The sequence below is a fragment of the Chiloscyllium punctatum genome, chromosome 11 (genome assembly GCF_047496795.1).
Source record: "Chiloscyllium punctatum isolate Juve2018m chromosome 11, sChiPun1.3, whole genome shotgun sequence".
NCBI classification, from domain to species: domain Eukaryota; kingdom Metazoa; phylum Chordata; class Chondrichthyes; order Orectolobiformes; family Hemiscylliidae; genus Chiloscyllium; species Chiloscyllium punctatum.
The window spans coordinates 68,875,267-68,893,214 of NC_092749.1; the positions used below are offsets into that span (position 1 = coordinate 68,875,267).

At 37.5% G+C, this 17,948-nt stretch overlaps 1 protein-coding gene across 4 annotated transcripts in view; it reads left to right on the forward strand.

Moving 5' to 3' along the window:
• rel (v-rel avian reticuloendotheliosis viral oncogene homolog) overlaps positions 1 to 17,948 on the forward strand; it is a 60,396-nt gene that overhangs the window by 23,995 nt on the left and 18,453 nt on the right. For all 4 annotated transcript variants that reach the window (XM_072580990.1, XM_072580991.1, XM_072580988.1 and 1 more), the window contains exons 6-7: positions 13,799 to 13,939; positions 15,630 to 15,734. In XM_072580990.1, coding sequence (XP_072437091.1) covers positions 13,799 to 13,939; positions 15,630 to 15,734 — 246 coding nt within the window. The remainder of the gene's footprint in view (positions 1 to 13,798; positions 13,940 to 15,629; positions 15,735 to 17,948) is intronic.

A 17,948-nucleotide genomic window follows, 5' to 3' on the forward strand; every position in this document is an offset into this window, starting at 1 on the left:
GATGTGCCAATATTTAATAGGAGCTGTGTGCACTATCTGTAGGCTGCAATGGAGAAATTCATCAAGGCTTCTTTGATGGCACCTTCCAAACCCATGACCATAACTTCATAGATGGACAAAGGTGACAAGTACCTGGAACACCACCTGCAAATGCCCCTCCAAACCACTTATCATCCTGACGTGAAAATATATAAGCATTCCCGCACTGCTGCTGGGTCAAAATTCTGGAAAAGCCTCCCAAATGGCATTGTGGGTCTACTTCCACCAAATCGACTGCAGGTAGTCAAGAAGACAGGCCACCATCCTGTTCTCAGGGGCAACATGGGATGGACAATAAGTGCTGTCCCAGTCAGCAATGCCCACATCCAGTGAAAGAGTTGGGGAAAAAAATACCCCACTGAAGAACTTGCTCAGAACAAATGCCTAATGAGATGATTAACTTTGGCAGTATCAAGTGGACACCGGATGCAAGAATTTTGCAAATCTGATATCCAGAATAAAAGAAAATGTATCCTCCTCCCATCCCTTGTGTTACAAATCAGCAACAGATGCCAGTGTCCAACTGCAAGTTTAAATCACCTTTAAGCAACTGTGAAACCCAAACTAAAATTGACCTTAATAAATAAAATATTTGGTTAAATCATACGAGGACATAATTTGAAACTAAGTAAAATCATGGACTACTTATCATTCCTGTGGTTTTGAAATGGTATCTTACTAAATTGGTGAAAGCTACCATATTTTATGAAATTAATCTTGATAATTTTGTATTGGCTTATTCACAAGCTGTTTTCAAAAGTTTAAAAACATTTTAATTAAATTTCTCCAGTATGAATATTCAACATGCCCCTGCTTTTTTGTTCCCAAGTTCCTTTTGTCTCTTTTCATCAGGCTGCACACCAACTAAAGGTCAGTCGATGAGGTCTTCCACTATTACCTATTAATTAGTTAGGTTGAGGTGAGCGAAATCAGCCAAGCAATGGTTTTTTTGTTGGTTTCTTTTTTCTTTCCTCCTGCAGTTTTATGGGCTCCTTACAGAAATCTGCTGAGTTCATACACTCCCACATTGTTGAGAGGTTGCTTGGTACTTGCCCAAAATATCACACTTGTTTAAACTTAGCATAGATATGTTGCCATCCACAATTCCATCTAGGTCTGCTTTATTACTTCTCAATTGGTATTGAAGTTGAAAGAGGAGGCATAGATGTATTTTCTTCCTCAAACTGGAATGTTATTCTGTTTAAAAATTAACATAGTTTGTACAAGTTTGGAAAGTCGACCATAAGACATAGGAGTAGAAGTAAGGCCATTTGGCCCATCGAGGCTATTCCGCCATTTAATTATGGCTGATGGGCATTTCAGCTCCACTTACCCGCACTCTCCTGGCAGCCCTTAATTCCTTGCGAGATCAAGAATTTATCCCTGCCTTGAAGACATTTAATGTTCCGTGCTCCACTGTGCTCTGTGACAATGAATTCCACCGGCCCACCACTCTGTCTGAAGAAATGTCTCCTCATTTCCATTCTAAGTTTAAGGCTTTGTCCACGATCCTTAGTCTCCCTGCTTAATGGAAACAACTTCCCAGCGTCCACCCTTTCTAAGCCATGCATTAACTTTTAAGTTTCTATTAGATCTCTCCTTAACCTTCAAAATAATGAATACAATCCCAGGATCCTCAGCTATTCATCGTATGTCAGGCTTACCATTCCAGGTGTCATCCCTGTGAATCACCTTTGGACACGCTGCAGTGCCAGTATGTCCTTCCTGAGGTGTGGGGCCCAAAAGTGGACACAGTATTTTAAGTGGGGCCTACCTAGAGCTTTATAAAGACTCAGAAGCACATCGTTGCTTTTATTTTCCAACCGTCTTGAGATAAATGACAACATTATATTTGCTTTCCTAATCACTGACTCAACCTGCAAGTTAACCTTTAGAGAATCCTGGAGTAGTACTCCGAGATCCCTTTGTACTTTGGCTTTATGAATTTTCTCACCGTTAGAAAATAATCCATGCCTGTATTCTTTTTTTCCAAAGTGCAAGGCCTCACATTTGCTCACATTGAATTTCCTCACCCATTTTCTGGACTGCTCTCCTAAACTGTCTAAATCTTTCTGCAGCCTTCCCATCTCCTCAGTACTGCCTGCCTGTTGATCTAACTTGGTATCGTTGACAAACCAAGTCTCTTCATCCAGATCATTAATATATAAAGTGAACAGCTGCGGCCCCAACACTGAACCCTGCAGGACACCGCTCGTCACTGGCTGCCATTCTGAAAAAGAACCTTTTATCCCAACTCTCTGCCTTCTGTCAGACAGCCAATCCCTAATCCATTCCAATAGCTCACCTCGAACATCATGGGCCCTCACCTTAGCAGCATCCTGTGAGGCTTTTGGAAATCTAGATAGATAACATCTGCTGGGTTTCCCTGGTCTAACCTACTTGTTACCTCTTCAAAGAATTCTAACAGGTTTGTCAGGCACAACCTTCCCTTACTAAGTCCACACTGACTTGTTCTAATCCAACCCTGTATTTCTAGAATTTTACCAACAACTGAAGTTAGGCTAATCAGCCTATAATTTTCCATCTTTTGTCTTGATCCTTTATTGAACAAGGGGGTTACAACCGTGATTTTTCCAATCATCTGGGACTTGCCCTGACTCCATTGACTTTTGAAAGATTACAACCAACGCCTCCGCTATTTACTCAGTCACCTCCCTCAGAACTCTAGGATGTAACCCATCAGGGCCAGGAGATTTCTTGATTTTATTTTAGACTTTTTGGCTTTTCTAGCACTTTTTCTCTTTTGTAATGCCTACCATACTCAACTCTGCCCCCTGACTCTCTATAGTCATTGGGATATTATTCATGTCTTCCACTGTGAAGACTGATGCAAAGTACTTATTAAGTTCTTCAGTTATTTCCTTATCTCCCATCACTAGCTTTCCAGCATCAACCTGGAGCAGCCCAATGCCTACTTTTGCCTTTCGTTTGTTTCTTATGTATTGAAAGAAACTTTTATTATCATTTCTAATATTACTGGCTAGCTTACCTTCATATTTGATTCTCTCCTTCCTTATTTCTCTCTTTATATCCTCTATTTGTTTTTGTAGCCTTCTCAGTCTTCTGATTTTCCAGTGCTTTTGGCCACGTAATAGGCTTTCTCTTTTTCTGTGATACATTTCCTGACTTCCTTTGTCAGCCATGACTGTCTAATTCCCTTCTGAATAATGTTTCTTTTCTTTGGGATGAACCGCTGTATTGTGTCCTCAAGTACACCCAGAAACTCCTGCCATTGTTGCTGTACTGTTTTCCCCGCTAGGCTCTGCTTCCAGTCAATTTTCATCAGTTCCTCTTTCATGCCCCTGTAATTACCTTTATTTAACTGTAACACCATTACATCTGATATTGCCTTCTCTCCTTCCAACTATAGACTGAACTCTATCATATTATCACTGCCTCCTAAGTGTTCTTAGTGTACTTTAAGATATTTTATAAAATCTGGCTCATTGCATATCACTAAGTCCAGAATAGCCTTCTCTCTCATGGGCTCCATCACAAGTGTGTTCCGAAAAACCATCCTGGAAGCATTCCATGAATTCCTTTCCTTTGGATCCACTGGCAACGTCATTACTACAGCTTGGGTTGAGTTAACCTTCCAGATGAAACTTGTGGAAAATTTAAATTGAGTGATTGTGATTGATTGCTCAAAAGATATTTCCTAATCTTATCAGTCACCCTCTTCTAGCTTCTGAGATAATGGATTTAAGAAACCAGTTAACATGTCTTTTCTTTTGTCTATTAGACGTTCCAATTTTCATGTTTAACAAGGGAAGTATCCATGTGAACTGGGGTAAATAAATAAACAAGTAATGGTACCAGGATACATTTATTTAGGCAGACTCTATTTTATGTACAGATATAGGAATTTAAAATGGAAATATTATATTGCAAACATTCTTTTAAAGTGTAAACTCAATATGTCTTTGTATCCCAATCCAAGTGCCTATGTAGAACGTAGAACATTATCGTGCAGTACATGCCCTTTGGCCCTCTGTTGTACCAACCTGTGGAACCAATCTGAAGCCCATCTATCCTACACTATTCCATTTTCATCCATATGTTTATCCAATGACCATTTAAATGCCGTTAAGGTCGGCAACTCTACTACTATTGCAGGCAATGTGTTCCAAGCCCCTACTACTCTGAGTAAAGAAACTACCTCTGACATCTGTCCTATGTCTATCATCTCTCAATTTGAAGCTATGTGCGCTTATGCTAGCCATCACAATCCAGAGAGAAAGGCTCTCACTGTCCATCCTATCTAACCCTCTTGTTATCTTATATGTCTCAATTAAGTCAACTGTCAACCTTCTTCTCTCTAACGAAAGCAGCCTCAAGTCCCTCAGCCTTTCCTCATAAACTTTCCCTCCATAACAGGCAACATCCTAGTAAATCTCCTCTGAACCCTTTCCAAAGCTTCCACCAGAACTGTAAGCAATACTCCCAAGTGCAGATGTACCAGAGTTTTGTACAAGCTGCAGCATGACTTTGTGGCTCTGAAACTCAATCTCTCTAGCAATAAAAGCTAACACACCATATGCCTTCCTAACAACCCTATTAACCTGGGTGGCAACTTTCAGGGATCTATGTACATGGACACTAAGATCTCTCTGCTCATCAATGCTACCAAGAATCTTACCATTAGCCCAGTACTCTTTAGTCCTGTTACTCCTTCCAAAGTGAATCATCTTATGCTTTACCACATTTAACTCCATTTGCCACCTCTCAGCCCAGCTCTGCAGCTTATATATGTCCCTCCATAACCCACAACACCCTTCATCACTATCCACAACTCTACCAACCTTAGTGTCATCTGCAAATTTACTAACCCATCCTTCTATGCCCTCATCTAGGTCATTTATAAAAATGAGAAACAGCAGCGGCCCCAAAATAGATCCTTGTGGTACATTACTAGTAACTAAACTCCAGGATGAACATTTCCTGTCAACCACCACTCTGTCTTCTTTCAGCTAGCCAATTTCTGATCCAAATCACTAAATCACCCTCAATCCCATGCCTTCATATTTTCTGCAATGGCTTACCATGGGGAACCTTATCGAACGCCTTACTGAAATCCATATATACCACATCAACCACTTTACTCTCATCCACCAGTTTGGTCACCATCTCAAAGAACTTAATAAAGTTTGTGAGGCATGACCTACCCTTCCCAAAACCATGTTAACTATTCCTCTCTAGATGATTAAAAATCCTATCTCTTAGAACCTTTTCCAACACTACCTATCACCAAAGTAAGGCTCACTGGTCTATAATTACCAGGGTTGTCTCTACTCCTCCTCTTGAACAAGGGGACAACATTTGCTATCCTCCATTCTTCTATAGACAATGACAACATAAAGATCAAAGCCAAAGGCTCTGCACTTTCCTCCCTGGCTTCCCAGAGAATCCTGGGATAAATCCCATCCGGCCCAGGGGACTTAGCTATTTTTACACATTCCAGAATTGCTAACACTGCCTCCTTGTGAACCTCAATCCTATCTAGTAGTCTGTAACTCAGTAACCTCCTCAACAACATTGTCTTTTCCCAGTGTGAATACTGAGTAAAAGTATTAATTTAGCACTTATCCTATCTCCTTGGACTCCACACACAACATCCCACTACATCCTTGATTGGCTCTAATCTTTCTCTAGTCATTCTTTTATTCCTGATTTACGTATAGAAAGCTTTATGGTTTTCCTTGATCCTATCTGCCAACAACTTCTCATTTCCCCTCCTTGCTCTTCTTAGCTGTCTCTTTGGTCTTTCCTGGCTACCTTGTAACTCTCAAGTGCCCTAACTGAGCCACCTTCTTCATTTTGATAAAAGATTCAACTTCTTTAGTAAACCACAGCTCCCTTGCTAGACCACTTCCTTCCTGCCTGACAGGTACATACTTATCAATGACACGCAGTAGCTGTTCCATGAATAAGTTCCACGTTTCAATTGTGCTCATCCCCTGCAGTTTCCTTCCTCATCCTATGCATCCTAAATCTTGCCTAATCTCATCATAATTGCTTTCCCCCAGCAATAAATCTTGCTCTGTGTCACATACCTATCCCTTTCCATCGCTGAAGTAAATCCCTATACGCTTGGGATTATGTGCAGTTTCCTCATTGTTCAAGTTTGTTGTCTTCTTTAAAACCTGCATGAGAGTAGAGTTTGGTGTGAAATTGGCACAGATGTTCAGAGAACTGATGGTTCATGCCATTAGTGTTTGTGCTTGGAATAGCCTGTGCAGCTGCTTTCTGTAAATTGGATTTAGTGAGTTGTCATAGATGGCTTTCTAAACATGGTGTACCTAACTTCAGTGCTTTCCTCTGCAAAGGTCAGCTGTCTGCAGTGTTTTCTGAAGAGATCTGAATCTACTGTGCAGAAGTTGTAAGCCTTAATTTTTAGGTTGTCCTTTTTATCATTTATGCTGACAACTTTGATGCGGTTTGCCCTGAAACAGTTCCCCATTGAAGATCTACTTTTTCATTCTTTAATTATTCGTGAGGGGGACATGACATGTCGATGCTATTCTAATTTTTCAAAGGGTTGTCTCCAAGGAGTTCTACCCAGTACAATGAAAGTCTTTATCGTTTGTGATTTCTGCTCTGCCACCACATTTACTTGACCAGATCTTGGATAACTTTGTATGAAAGCTCTGGAGTTCATCCAGCTCCCCTGTAGCAGACCCAGAATTCCTCAGCACACAGTAGGGTGTTAATGGCCCACATGATTACCCAACTTTACTGAAAGTGACTCTCCTGTTTACAGTTTGGAATGCGTTTTCACCGTTATCACTTAGGCAGTGTGAATCTTCCAATCATTTTCTGTTTCATTGTCATTAATATATAATGTTCTATAATGAGCAGATAATTCATTTCACCAGATTTACTGCTCAATGAGATGAAATTCATTTCGTTCCCCAACCATTTACATTGCTACAAGTGATATTACGATGTGTGTGTGGCCTAATGATGTATTCCTCCATTGGTACAACTAAAGAACATATCTCTTCATTTGATTTATTTTAAATCATCCAATGTGAGTATTGTGAAGAAAAATCTAGTTTCTCATCACACCATGTATGAATGTTAAACTTTGCAATAAGTGACAGTATTCATAATGTTAATTAGAGTTTTACTTTTAAAATATGTGCATATTTGAAAATAAGATACAGTCACCGGAACAGCACAATAAACAATGTACAGAGCAGCAGCAGTTCCTGAATTTGAACCGCATGAACTGTCAAGCATGTGTGCACTGTGGGTTTTGCTGCATGAACCTTTTGATAGTAATTGTGCAGTAAGTGCATATTCGGAAGCTGATGTCTGTGAAACTGCAGTATCTAAAAGGGAACTGAGTACAGGAAATGAACCATACATCTGAAATTTGTTTTACTGTCTATAGTAAAACTAAATGTGAATTGTAACGCAACGATCTAAAGGGAATCTGTTTCATTATCATATTAGGTTTATTCTCTGATAATATGGCATTTATTTAATTACAATGTCAATTAACAACAATTTAAAAAGGCATAAAGGATATTACTTAAAATAATAGAAGAGGAAACATAGCTTCTATCTGGTTTCCTCATAAAATGGCACACATTGTAATTAAAACCACTTTTGTGGAAGTTTGAGATTTTAGCATTTTAAAATTTGATTTGGTTTATATTTTGCAGTTAGGTTATAAATGTTTACCGTTTTGCATAGACTTTTGGAGGATGAACAACATTTTACTGTTAAGTAGATGCTCAAAGCACTTTGAATATAAAATTTTGGAAGTGCTTTTTAATTTGAATTTGTACTTTAATTTTACATTCTAATATTGATAATAAAAATGCAAATAAAAGTAACAATTTCAATGCAGCTTTCCAGAAAACTTGATTCTTTAAATATAAAGGCAATAAATTACCACATCTTTTCCCTTCACAGATAATCTGCAACCAATATAATTCACCCCAAATATCTTTTGAGAAACTTCTGGACAAGACTAATTATCATTCCTTCGTTTCTTCTTTCTACTCAAAGTATATGTCTGAAAGTGGAATCCTGACATTTTACTGTGTTTTGCATACGTTTTACTGTCTGTTCTATTGTGTATTCTTGTTGGTAACTCAGTACGATTCATTAGAAAATCAGCATTATCCAAACAGCTGAGTATTGATACTCTAATTATTTCTTACTGTAATTCCTTTATTTCAAATTCCTCACACAAAAACATCGCCCAGAATTTAGTGAATCCCTGAATCTCAGTTCCTCAAAATGAGGGTATGTTCTTCACCCTTATTCCATCCTGCAGAGTTGACCACTGTTGGGCTAAATTGACTGCATTTGTGCTAGTGACCATTTAGAACTGTTGTAAAAATATTATGTTTTTTTTAAACTTTGATCACTTTTTGATTTGAACTTTTGAAAGGACAATGCAAATCAGACAGCTGGGCTCTATAGATTCAGGTTCAGATACCATAGGATTTGCTTTAGACCTGTGCAACCATGATTTTTAAAGTTTCAGCCAATCATCCTGTGCTCTCACCATATTGGCCTGTACAAATTTGGGCAATTTGCATGGCAGCTGGACATCCATGTTAATGTGGGAACACTGCCTTACTAGGCCTCCTAATATAAATTGGCTACCTGCTGTCTGCTGATGTGGAGCTATTGCTAAGCTGGCTTCTTTAAAAATGGCTCCAGGTCAGGATTTTGGAATGGAATTGGCACAGAGGCAGATAATCTCCACCCACTTCTGAATAGAATACCATCAATTTTAAAAGCCCATTAATTTTGTGAGTTTACACAAAAGTGCAGTAAAAAAAGTTGTGCCCTTGCGCAGAGATAATCAGAAATTCAAAGAGGTTGAACTTGTTTGAAAAATGAATGACCTGAGCTCTTAATTTTCAGGTCCCGCTCTTAATTTTCAGGTCTTGCAACACGTATTTGTGTATGTTGGAAGCCAGTCACCTTAGAAGTCCACTTTGTAACAACTAAAAATATGGGTGGGAACACTGGAAAGTTCTATTCAGATGAAGCACTCAGCCATTCCAGGCAGAAGCTGTTTGCCTCAGATTTGTGTAAACAATGGTTAGATGTTACAAGAGTAAGGGTATACTTACTGATATGTTCAGTAAAGGACTTTATAGAGGACACTGTTATTAATATGGAGGTTTAATACTGATCACTTAACAGTTGCATGCTAATGATAGTTTAAAATCCCAGACTGCATCAGTTACTCTTCAGAAAAACTAATGTCCACATTAGAGAATTTTTTGGATTTGATTTATTTTCAGGCATAGCTCAGGAATAGGTCACTGTTGATTCTGTACTCCACCTTTGTCCAAAATCATTAATATCATCTTCCGTTTAGACTTTTCTTTTAAATTTTAATTTTAAAAATTAATTTCATGAGACTACCCAACACTACTCTTTCAGTATATCACCAGGAAGCTTATTCAGTCTTCCACTATTAAAACAGCACATGCACCATTCTGCTACAGAGGGATATGGATTTGCGCCCACTGTTTCCTACGCAGTTGTTCAGTTTTCTGCTCTTGTCATTGTGGATGATGCTGAATGGAGGAGGTGGGTAGTTCCCCCACAGTAAATTCAAAGCAGTCAAAGGATTATTAACTTTGACCACTTTCTTTCAACTTCAGGCAATGGGGTAACAAAAGTTTGAGTTTAGAGTTAATCATTGTGGCCGAGGGAGGGGCTGGAGATGTGGTGGGATGAAGGGCGTGTTGCGTTTGCATGGACGAGATGAGCTTTTTATGCCTACGTTAAGACTTAAGAAATGGAGCAATTGAAACATAACCATGGCTCACCCATCACTGGTGTGACAAGTTACCTGCCTATAAATTAGAGTGTGACTGGAAAATAAAAGGGGGAGGGGCTAAAATGAAAATAAGTGCTAAAAGTCTGTTTTAAGTATTATTTTGTGTTTTCATAATTATATAACTAAACTTTGCAGTTTTCACTTGCCATATAGAATTTTTTTTTTTAAATTTCTATTCTTTCATATGATGGGTTTTTAAAAAAAAAATCTTTCCTCCAAGAAAATATACTCAGCTGCAAATAAGGAAGACAAATGATTTGTTACGCAAAATCCTGTGAATTACTATCATTTTACCTGCGGTGTAATTGGTTGCCCAAGAGTTGATTTAAAAGTACCCGGTTTACAATAAACCAGTTTTTGCTCAGATCTATATGATAATAAATCTCTTACTTAATCACTGCCTGAATAATACACAAAAGGTCCAAATATTTTTGTCATAAGAGCATCAGTCATGTACTCTTGAATGTTAAAGCAATTTTAACTTAGAAAATTCTCCATTCAGATATACTGTTCAGAAATGTAACTTATATTACATTGGGTAAATAGTACTGATTTAAGTATATTCTTGCATTCCTTTGTAAATGTCTACATTAAGGAGAATGTGAGGACTGCAGATGCTGGAGATCAGAGCTGAAAATGTGTTGCTGGAAAAGCGCAGCAGGTCAGGCAGCATCCAAGGAACAGGAGAATCGACGTTTCGGGCATAAGCCCTTCCTGATTTCCTGAAGAAGGGTTTATGCCCGAAACGTCGATTCTCCTGCTCCTTTGATGCTGCCTGACCTGCTGCGCTTTTCCAGCACCACATTTTCAGCTCTGAATATTTACATTACCCTAGCTGAGATTTTTAATTAAGGTAAAAAGTAAAATCAAAACAGTATCTCAAGAAAATTACAATCACTAGGGATATATACAGACCAAAGGATTCCGGCTGTGGGCTGACAAACATCTAAAGTGCTGATGGACTTTATCCTTGAAAACAAATAGCTAATGAGAGAGTTTTAATTTTCTAAATTCCCAAGGTACAAGGAGGTTCCATAGATTGGAAAATTGGACAAATTCATAAGAAATTACATAAAAATTAGTTTAACATTTGTCATATAGAAGATTTTAGAATCTATTATTAGACTTGTTATGTCAGGGCACTTTGAAATATTCAGAGTATTAAGCAGAATAAGCATCGTTTTGTGAAAGCAACATCATGTTTAACCAACTTATTGGCTTTCTTTGAGGAAATAAAGTATAGTGGATAAAGGAGAACCAATGGATTTAGATTTCCAGAAGGCATTTGATCAGGTCCAACACCAAAAGTTATTGAGGAAAACAAAAATAGATGGTGTAATGGGTAGCATAGGACCAGCCAACAGGAAGCATAGAGTTGGCACAAATAGGTCATTTTCTGGTTGTCAAGATGTAAGGATTGGTGTGCCATAGGGTCAATACTGGGATCTCAACTTTTTACAATTTATAGAAATGACTTGGATGAAGGGGCCAAAGACATGGTTGCTAAATTTGCTAATGACATAAAAGTAGGTAGGAAAGTGAATTATGAAAAGGACTGGCTGTAAAGGGTTACAGGTAGGTTAAGTGAGTAGTCAAAGATCTAGCAAATGGAGTATAACATTGGAAATGTCATATTGTCTATTTTGGCAGCAAAGATAATGCATATTATCTAAAATGGTGAGAAATTTCAGAGGCACCTGGGTGTCCTAATGCATGACTCTCCAAAGGTTCGCATGCATGTACAGCAAACAATTGGGAAAGTTAACAGAATGTTAACTTTCATTACAAAGGAAATTCAGTACCAAAGTTAGTGAAATTATGCTTCAGTTATCTGGAGTACTGTGTATGGCATTGTCGTTTTATTTAAGAAAGGATACAAATGCATTGGAAAAGGCTCAGTGAAGGTTTACTAAACTAAAATGTGGAATGGGCAGATTGTCTGATAAGGAAAGGTTGGACAAGCTATGTTTGCATTTAATGGAGGTTAAGAAGAGTAACAGTGGATTTAATTGAAACACACAAGATCCTGCGACACCTTGAAGGAGGTGTGTTGAAACGCTGTTTCGTCTTGTAGGAGAATGTAAAAGTAGGGTCACTGTTTTAAAATAAGGGGTGCTCAAGATGAGAATGACCTTCTTTCTCGCAAAGGTGTTGATCCCTTGAAATTCTTGTCTTCAAAAGATGGTGGAAACAATATCCTTGCATATTTTTAAGGCAGAGTTGTATAGATTCGTGATTAAACAAGGGCTAAAAGCTTATTGACTGGTTGTGGGAATGTGGAATCACCAGATCAGCCAACTCTTACTGAATGGTGGAACATGCTTGAAGGGCTGAATGGCCTATTGCTGATCCTAAATTTTTTTTTGTTTAATCCTATGGCTCATTTTTTTCTGCTAGTATTGTAACATATTTTGTACACTTTAGTTAGTGCAAAATTGCAAGAATGCAATCTATCACTTACAGTATCATTTTGTTTATTTAGTAGACTTGATCAGGAAAATCATGAAATTCAGTGGCTGAACTTTGTAAACTTAAAAATTGCATGGTTCTTTTTATTTGCATTGACATCACACAATATGTCTTTAATCTGTAATCTATAATTGGTGATGCAAATATAAAAACTATAAATGTCAACATGGCTTACTATATTGCATGAGAAATTTTGTTTGTACAAGGAGAGTTTATGAAAATGTTCTTTTCAAACCTGAATGTGAAATTCTGTGCAGCTGACCTTTTTTGGATTAAAAAAGATCTGTTGACATTAGCAGAAGGTGTTCCTCTTGTTGCGTAGATTGGTTTGAAATTAGCCACCAAAAAAATACATTGAGTGGGTATCAACATTGCCTACTCACAACTGAAGATGGAATGACTCGGCTGTGACAACAGCGCTTACGTTTAGCCACAACATTATTCAAAAGGAAGTGTAACCTCATTTATGGTTTGACCTTAACAGGCTCGATGACTTTACCGCGAGGTGTACTTGAAAATTGCATGAGTTTGGTGCGAGTATGTGTCAGTCTTGTGGAGGAGGTGATTATTATTTTGTTGTGTAGCTTAGTGTCAGATATTTAGCCACTGAGTTATATTGTAATGTATGTATTTCTATTATCATTATATAAATATATTAAGTATAGTTTTATTGCAATGTATTCAGCTTAAACTCAAAAAGAGACTACATTGCTTTTGTTCTTGGTATCTTGTCAATGTTTGACACTTTGCAAATGGGTTGTTGGCCTTCCAAAATAGCCTGTCATTGAACAGAATAATCTCTCTTGTTTCACTGATGGAATTAAATTTTGTTTTTTGCAACATTGATTCGCATCAGAGTTAAACTGGGTGAAATTCATTAATTAATCACGTTACTCTATTTAAAAAAAATGAGATAGAAGGAGGTAAGTTCCATCATTATCTACTATCCTTGTACATCAAAGCCTTTTAATAAATTTCACCCCCCACCCCCAACCAAAGCTCTTTCATTTGCTGACCAGTCTCCCTATACTACATCACGTAGTACTCTAGGCATGATGGACCAGTTTATTGTTAGATTCAGCCCCTGCCAGAGGAAGCACCTTTGTATGCAGAAAGTGTACCAGTCTTAGCCTGTTGCAAGCTGCATCAGTAGCAAGAACGATACATCCTTTAACAAATAGCAAGAAGGTCTTTATTTTTATGTGATTATAGGGACATTGAAATGCTGTCGAGATCCTGAATTCACCATTATAAGAAATTTCTATAAAAGCATGTCATCTCCTGCTGTAATAGTCTGTTGGAACACCAATAAATGCAAAGCTATGTCATAACCCGACCATGGAGCAGTGTGTTAGAATATCAACATGCCAACATTACCCTTTTTTTTAAAAAAAAGAATTCTACTGTTTCCTAATCTGATATATTTTAGTGCTATTTGTTTTATTTCAGTTACACAGGAGCAGGTTCTTCAGACAGAAGATATTGACCTGAATGTGGTGAGATTGTGTTTCCAGGTGTTTCTACCTGATGAACGTGGCAGCTTCTCAAGAGCTCTTCCACCGGTCGTCTCAAATCCTATATATGATAACAGTGAGTTTCCAAAACTATTGCTGATCACCTTTCCTAGTGCACTGACTGTATCATAAACATGGGGAATAGATGGTACACACTGCTGTCACTGTGTCTGTGGTGGAGGCAGTGAGCTTTGAGGGTGCTAGATAGGATGTCAATCAAATGGAATGTGATGACTTAGATGTGTTGAGTTTGAGTGGTGTTGGAGTTACACTTATAGAAGCAAGTGGAGAATATTTCACCTCAATCTTGACTTGTATCTTGTAAGTGGTGAACAAGCTTTGAAGTGTCCGGTGAGTTGCTTGCCACAGAATTCCCATCCTCTAACATGCTTTTGCAGCAAGTGTTTATATGACTTTTTCTGTTTGTGATCAGTTGTAACTCCCAGGATATTGATAGGAGGGATTCAGTAATATTAATGCCACTGAATGTTGAGGGCTGATGGTCGATTTCTCTCTTTTAGAAGATTGTCATTGCCTGGAACTTGTATGGTGCAAATGTTACTTGCCGTTTACTAGCCTAAGCCTGAATGTTGTCCAGGTCTCGCTGCACATGGACATGAATTGTTTTGATATCTGAGAAATCACTAATATTGCTGAACTTTTGATCTTAAAATGCAGGCAAAGTCATTGATGAAGCAACTGAAGATGGTTGGGTGTCATGAGTCAAATGAGTCACCCTATTTCCCTTTTGAGTTCAGCTCTTTTTATTTTCCATGTTTGGACCAAGGGCAATGGGTAAGGTGTTAAGTGGGCCTGATGGAACTCAAACTAATGGCCAGTGAGTAAGTTATTGTTGAGTAAGTGCAGCTTGATAGCACCGTTGAAGACATCTTGCGACATTGTGTTGATGATTGAGAAAGCAGGCAGGAACTAAAGTTGCCCTGTGTTTTTTGGACATGGGTCAAATGGCCTCCTTCTGTGCAAGTAGGACTTTTTAAAGCCAAAAAGCCTTAAACAGTGCTGTATCAAAACTGAAGGAGGCACTACTCCATGATATGTGGGAGATATAGAATTGGAAAAGACTGCATGATTTCTGGTTGATCTTTCAATAAACAAAGATGGAATTGATTGAATTGTGGGTGTGTTGAATATGACAAATCTAATGAGACAGTAAAATTTCTATCTACAGAAATATTTTAAACTCTATAGTCTATAAATTAACTGTAGGAGAAAGCAAGGTCCCTATTTATCCACAATTTTCTGCCACAATCCTCCAAGAACTCTTTGAGCCATACAGACTAGTTAACACACAAAATTAAATTGCTGTCCTATGCTAAACTTTAGCTGGGTTGCTTTGCAGTTGCTATAAGTAGACTGAATTAGAGAATGGAAACAAATCTTTCTTTTATTATTTAGTGACACAGTGTCAGCCTGGTTCCTTTGTCCAAAAGCATTTTTATGCAAAGTAAATGCAGATTGAGGTTGGATGTCAGTGCTCTCTGAATGTCGAAGGCCCACACATTTAGAAAAATTAACAGAGACCGCCAGTAAGCCCCACTTCAGCTAAGGTATCAGTGCCTTCCAGAGCTGAGTTAACAGGAGTAACTGAAAATATATACTATCTAGTGAGTGGTGTTACATTTTACTTGGAGGGAAAGGAAGAAAGAAGGAAAATAAATATTATAGATGTAGTGAGATGAGAATTAGGAGTTCTGTGAATTTCCTTTTAAAGGAATCAGCATTTTCCATGCATTTTGGGTTTGCAGGAGCACCAAACACAGCAGAGCTGAAGATTTGTCGTGTAAACAAGAACACAGGAACTGTAAAGGGAGGAGATGAAATCTTCCTACTGTGTGACAAGGTTCAAAAAGGTAATCCATCATTTTCAGGTTTTAAAATTTGTTTTTTTTTCTTTAATTTATTATGAAGTTGAAGAAAGCTTAAAATTTATTCAGTCATCTGAAGGGAGTGGTGATGATGTTTAAAATCCTTCCTTCTACGATTGTCCTGAGTTGATTTACCTTTTCATTTCTCTTGAAAAATTACACATTCTATATCTTGATGTGTTAGAAATATTGATTAGGATCAGATTTTTTCTTTATTGTGGAAAGTTGAAATGGTAATTTTTAATGTTGTATCACGTGATTTTAGTACAACTTGATGCAGGATATTGGTATTAGTAAATGGACATTTTTAGTATGCAGTGCTACCAGAACAGAGTGAATTTCGAGGATTGTCTCATTAGGTTTACACAACTCTAGAATATGAATATCTGAAATCATATTATTGAGGAATAAAATATCGATGTTAATGTTTTGTACCTGTGGGCATTAATGCACACCTATTTAATTATAGCGTCACACGCTTCCTGTATGTCATCAGCATACTTGAGAACGTATATACAGAAGAATCCTTCCAGCAATATTCGGATTGAAGATGTTTCTAGATTCGAAAGGCTAAAGAAATGTGCAATGATAACTGTAGAATATCAATAGATTGAAGTTACCAGGAAAGATTTTGGAAAGGAAGTTTGGAAAGGAACAACCTAATTGAATTTTTTAACATCTGATCAGGATACGTTGTACATAATGGTGATGTTCTTTTTGAATACCAAAGGGTTAGTGAGATGTTAGGGGTTTTTTTTGTCATTTGGAGTAATGAAGTTTTGGAAATAGTCAACATAGAAAGGTAATTGAAAAGTATAATATACACTAATCTGAGACGATGGCCTAGATTTTGCAGTTGCATTCACAGCGAAAACTATTGGTGTTTGCTGTTGTTACTCTGTGAAATGGACAGTTAAATGTAAAAAGTATGGAATGTGCTCGAAAATAAATCTTTTCTCCTGCATAGTTTTCAATGATGCAATCAGTGTAGAATCAGCCATTTGGTATGAACTTTAACTTTTTATGCATTAATCTTATTGTTCAAAAAAATGTTTAATGAGGTGCAACTTAGCTTTTAATAGCACTAAGACATAATTATTGCTGAACTACTTCTCTGGTCCTGTTAAACTAATTCCACAAATCTGCAGTGCCATCACCACAGATTCTATATCTAATTAAAATAAAAATTGATATTTTCAGTTGTTTTATGTTAGCTCCTGCATTAATCTGATGCAAATCCCAATCTCCTTCATTCTGTATAAGATCATTAAAATTTGATACTTTTTAAACTTCCAGGTTTGCTGTCTGATTGGCTGCTCAGCCTGTTCATGACTCATTGTTTCTGCACACCAGAGATCCCTTTATAGCTGACATCAGAACTAAACTAAATCAACATTGTTTAGGGGAAGTCCTGAAGAATGTGTTCATTCTTACTTCAAGGTCAGGGGTGATGTAATTGCAAAGTCCAAGCCATTTTAGAGAGTGATTATTGCTGAGCAAAGAGACATGTTGTTGATACTTTTCATCTTTTACTCATCAGGACAAACACAAGAATACCAAATTTTAAATAATCTCTGTAATTTGCACTACAAGAGAAAAGAATGCTGATTGGTTGGCAGCTCAAATCTGAAAGGCCAAGTTGTAAGCTCTCCAAACACATGATGTCAACAATGAATATGTAGATACAGATGCTTTGTTTCCAAATGAAGTCACGAGAGATTGTATGTAGATGAGAAATAGGAGTAAAGCAAGTCTGGATACTTATGCAACACCACTGGAAATGGTGTGGAGACGAGAAGAGGAGGCTATAGTAGTACAGAGGCTCTTCGATTATCCAAAGGACATGGGCAGGGAGTACTCATTCGGTTAATCAAATGGCAGATAACATAATTAGTCAAGCGTTGGGACCTTGCAATCTTGTTCTGACAGTCCAAAATTCAGTTCATCGAATGTCGGATAATCGAGGTTCATCTGTACTTGCCTTTTCTAAAGATTAAGTAATATTAAATGTAATCTGTCATGTTTTTATTGTAGTACTGCTGCTTTATGGTGTTTTAAATTTTTGTGTACATGAAGGTTTCTTCTTGCTGAAAATAATGTCGCCATGTACCAGATAGTACTGTTTGTTTTGAGTGATGTCATAAAGAGTAATATTATATTATATTATATTAAAGAATACTTATATTGCTAATATTATAT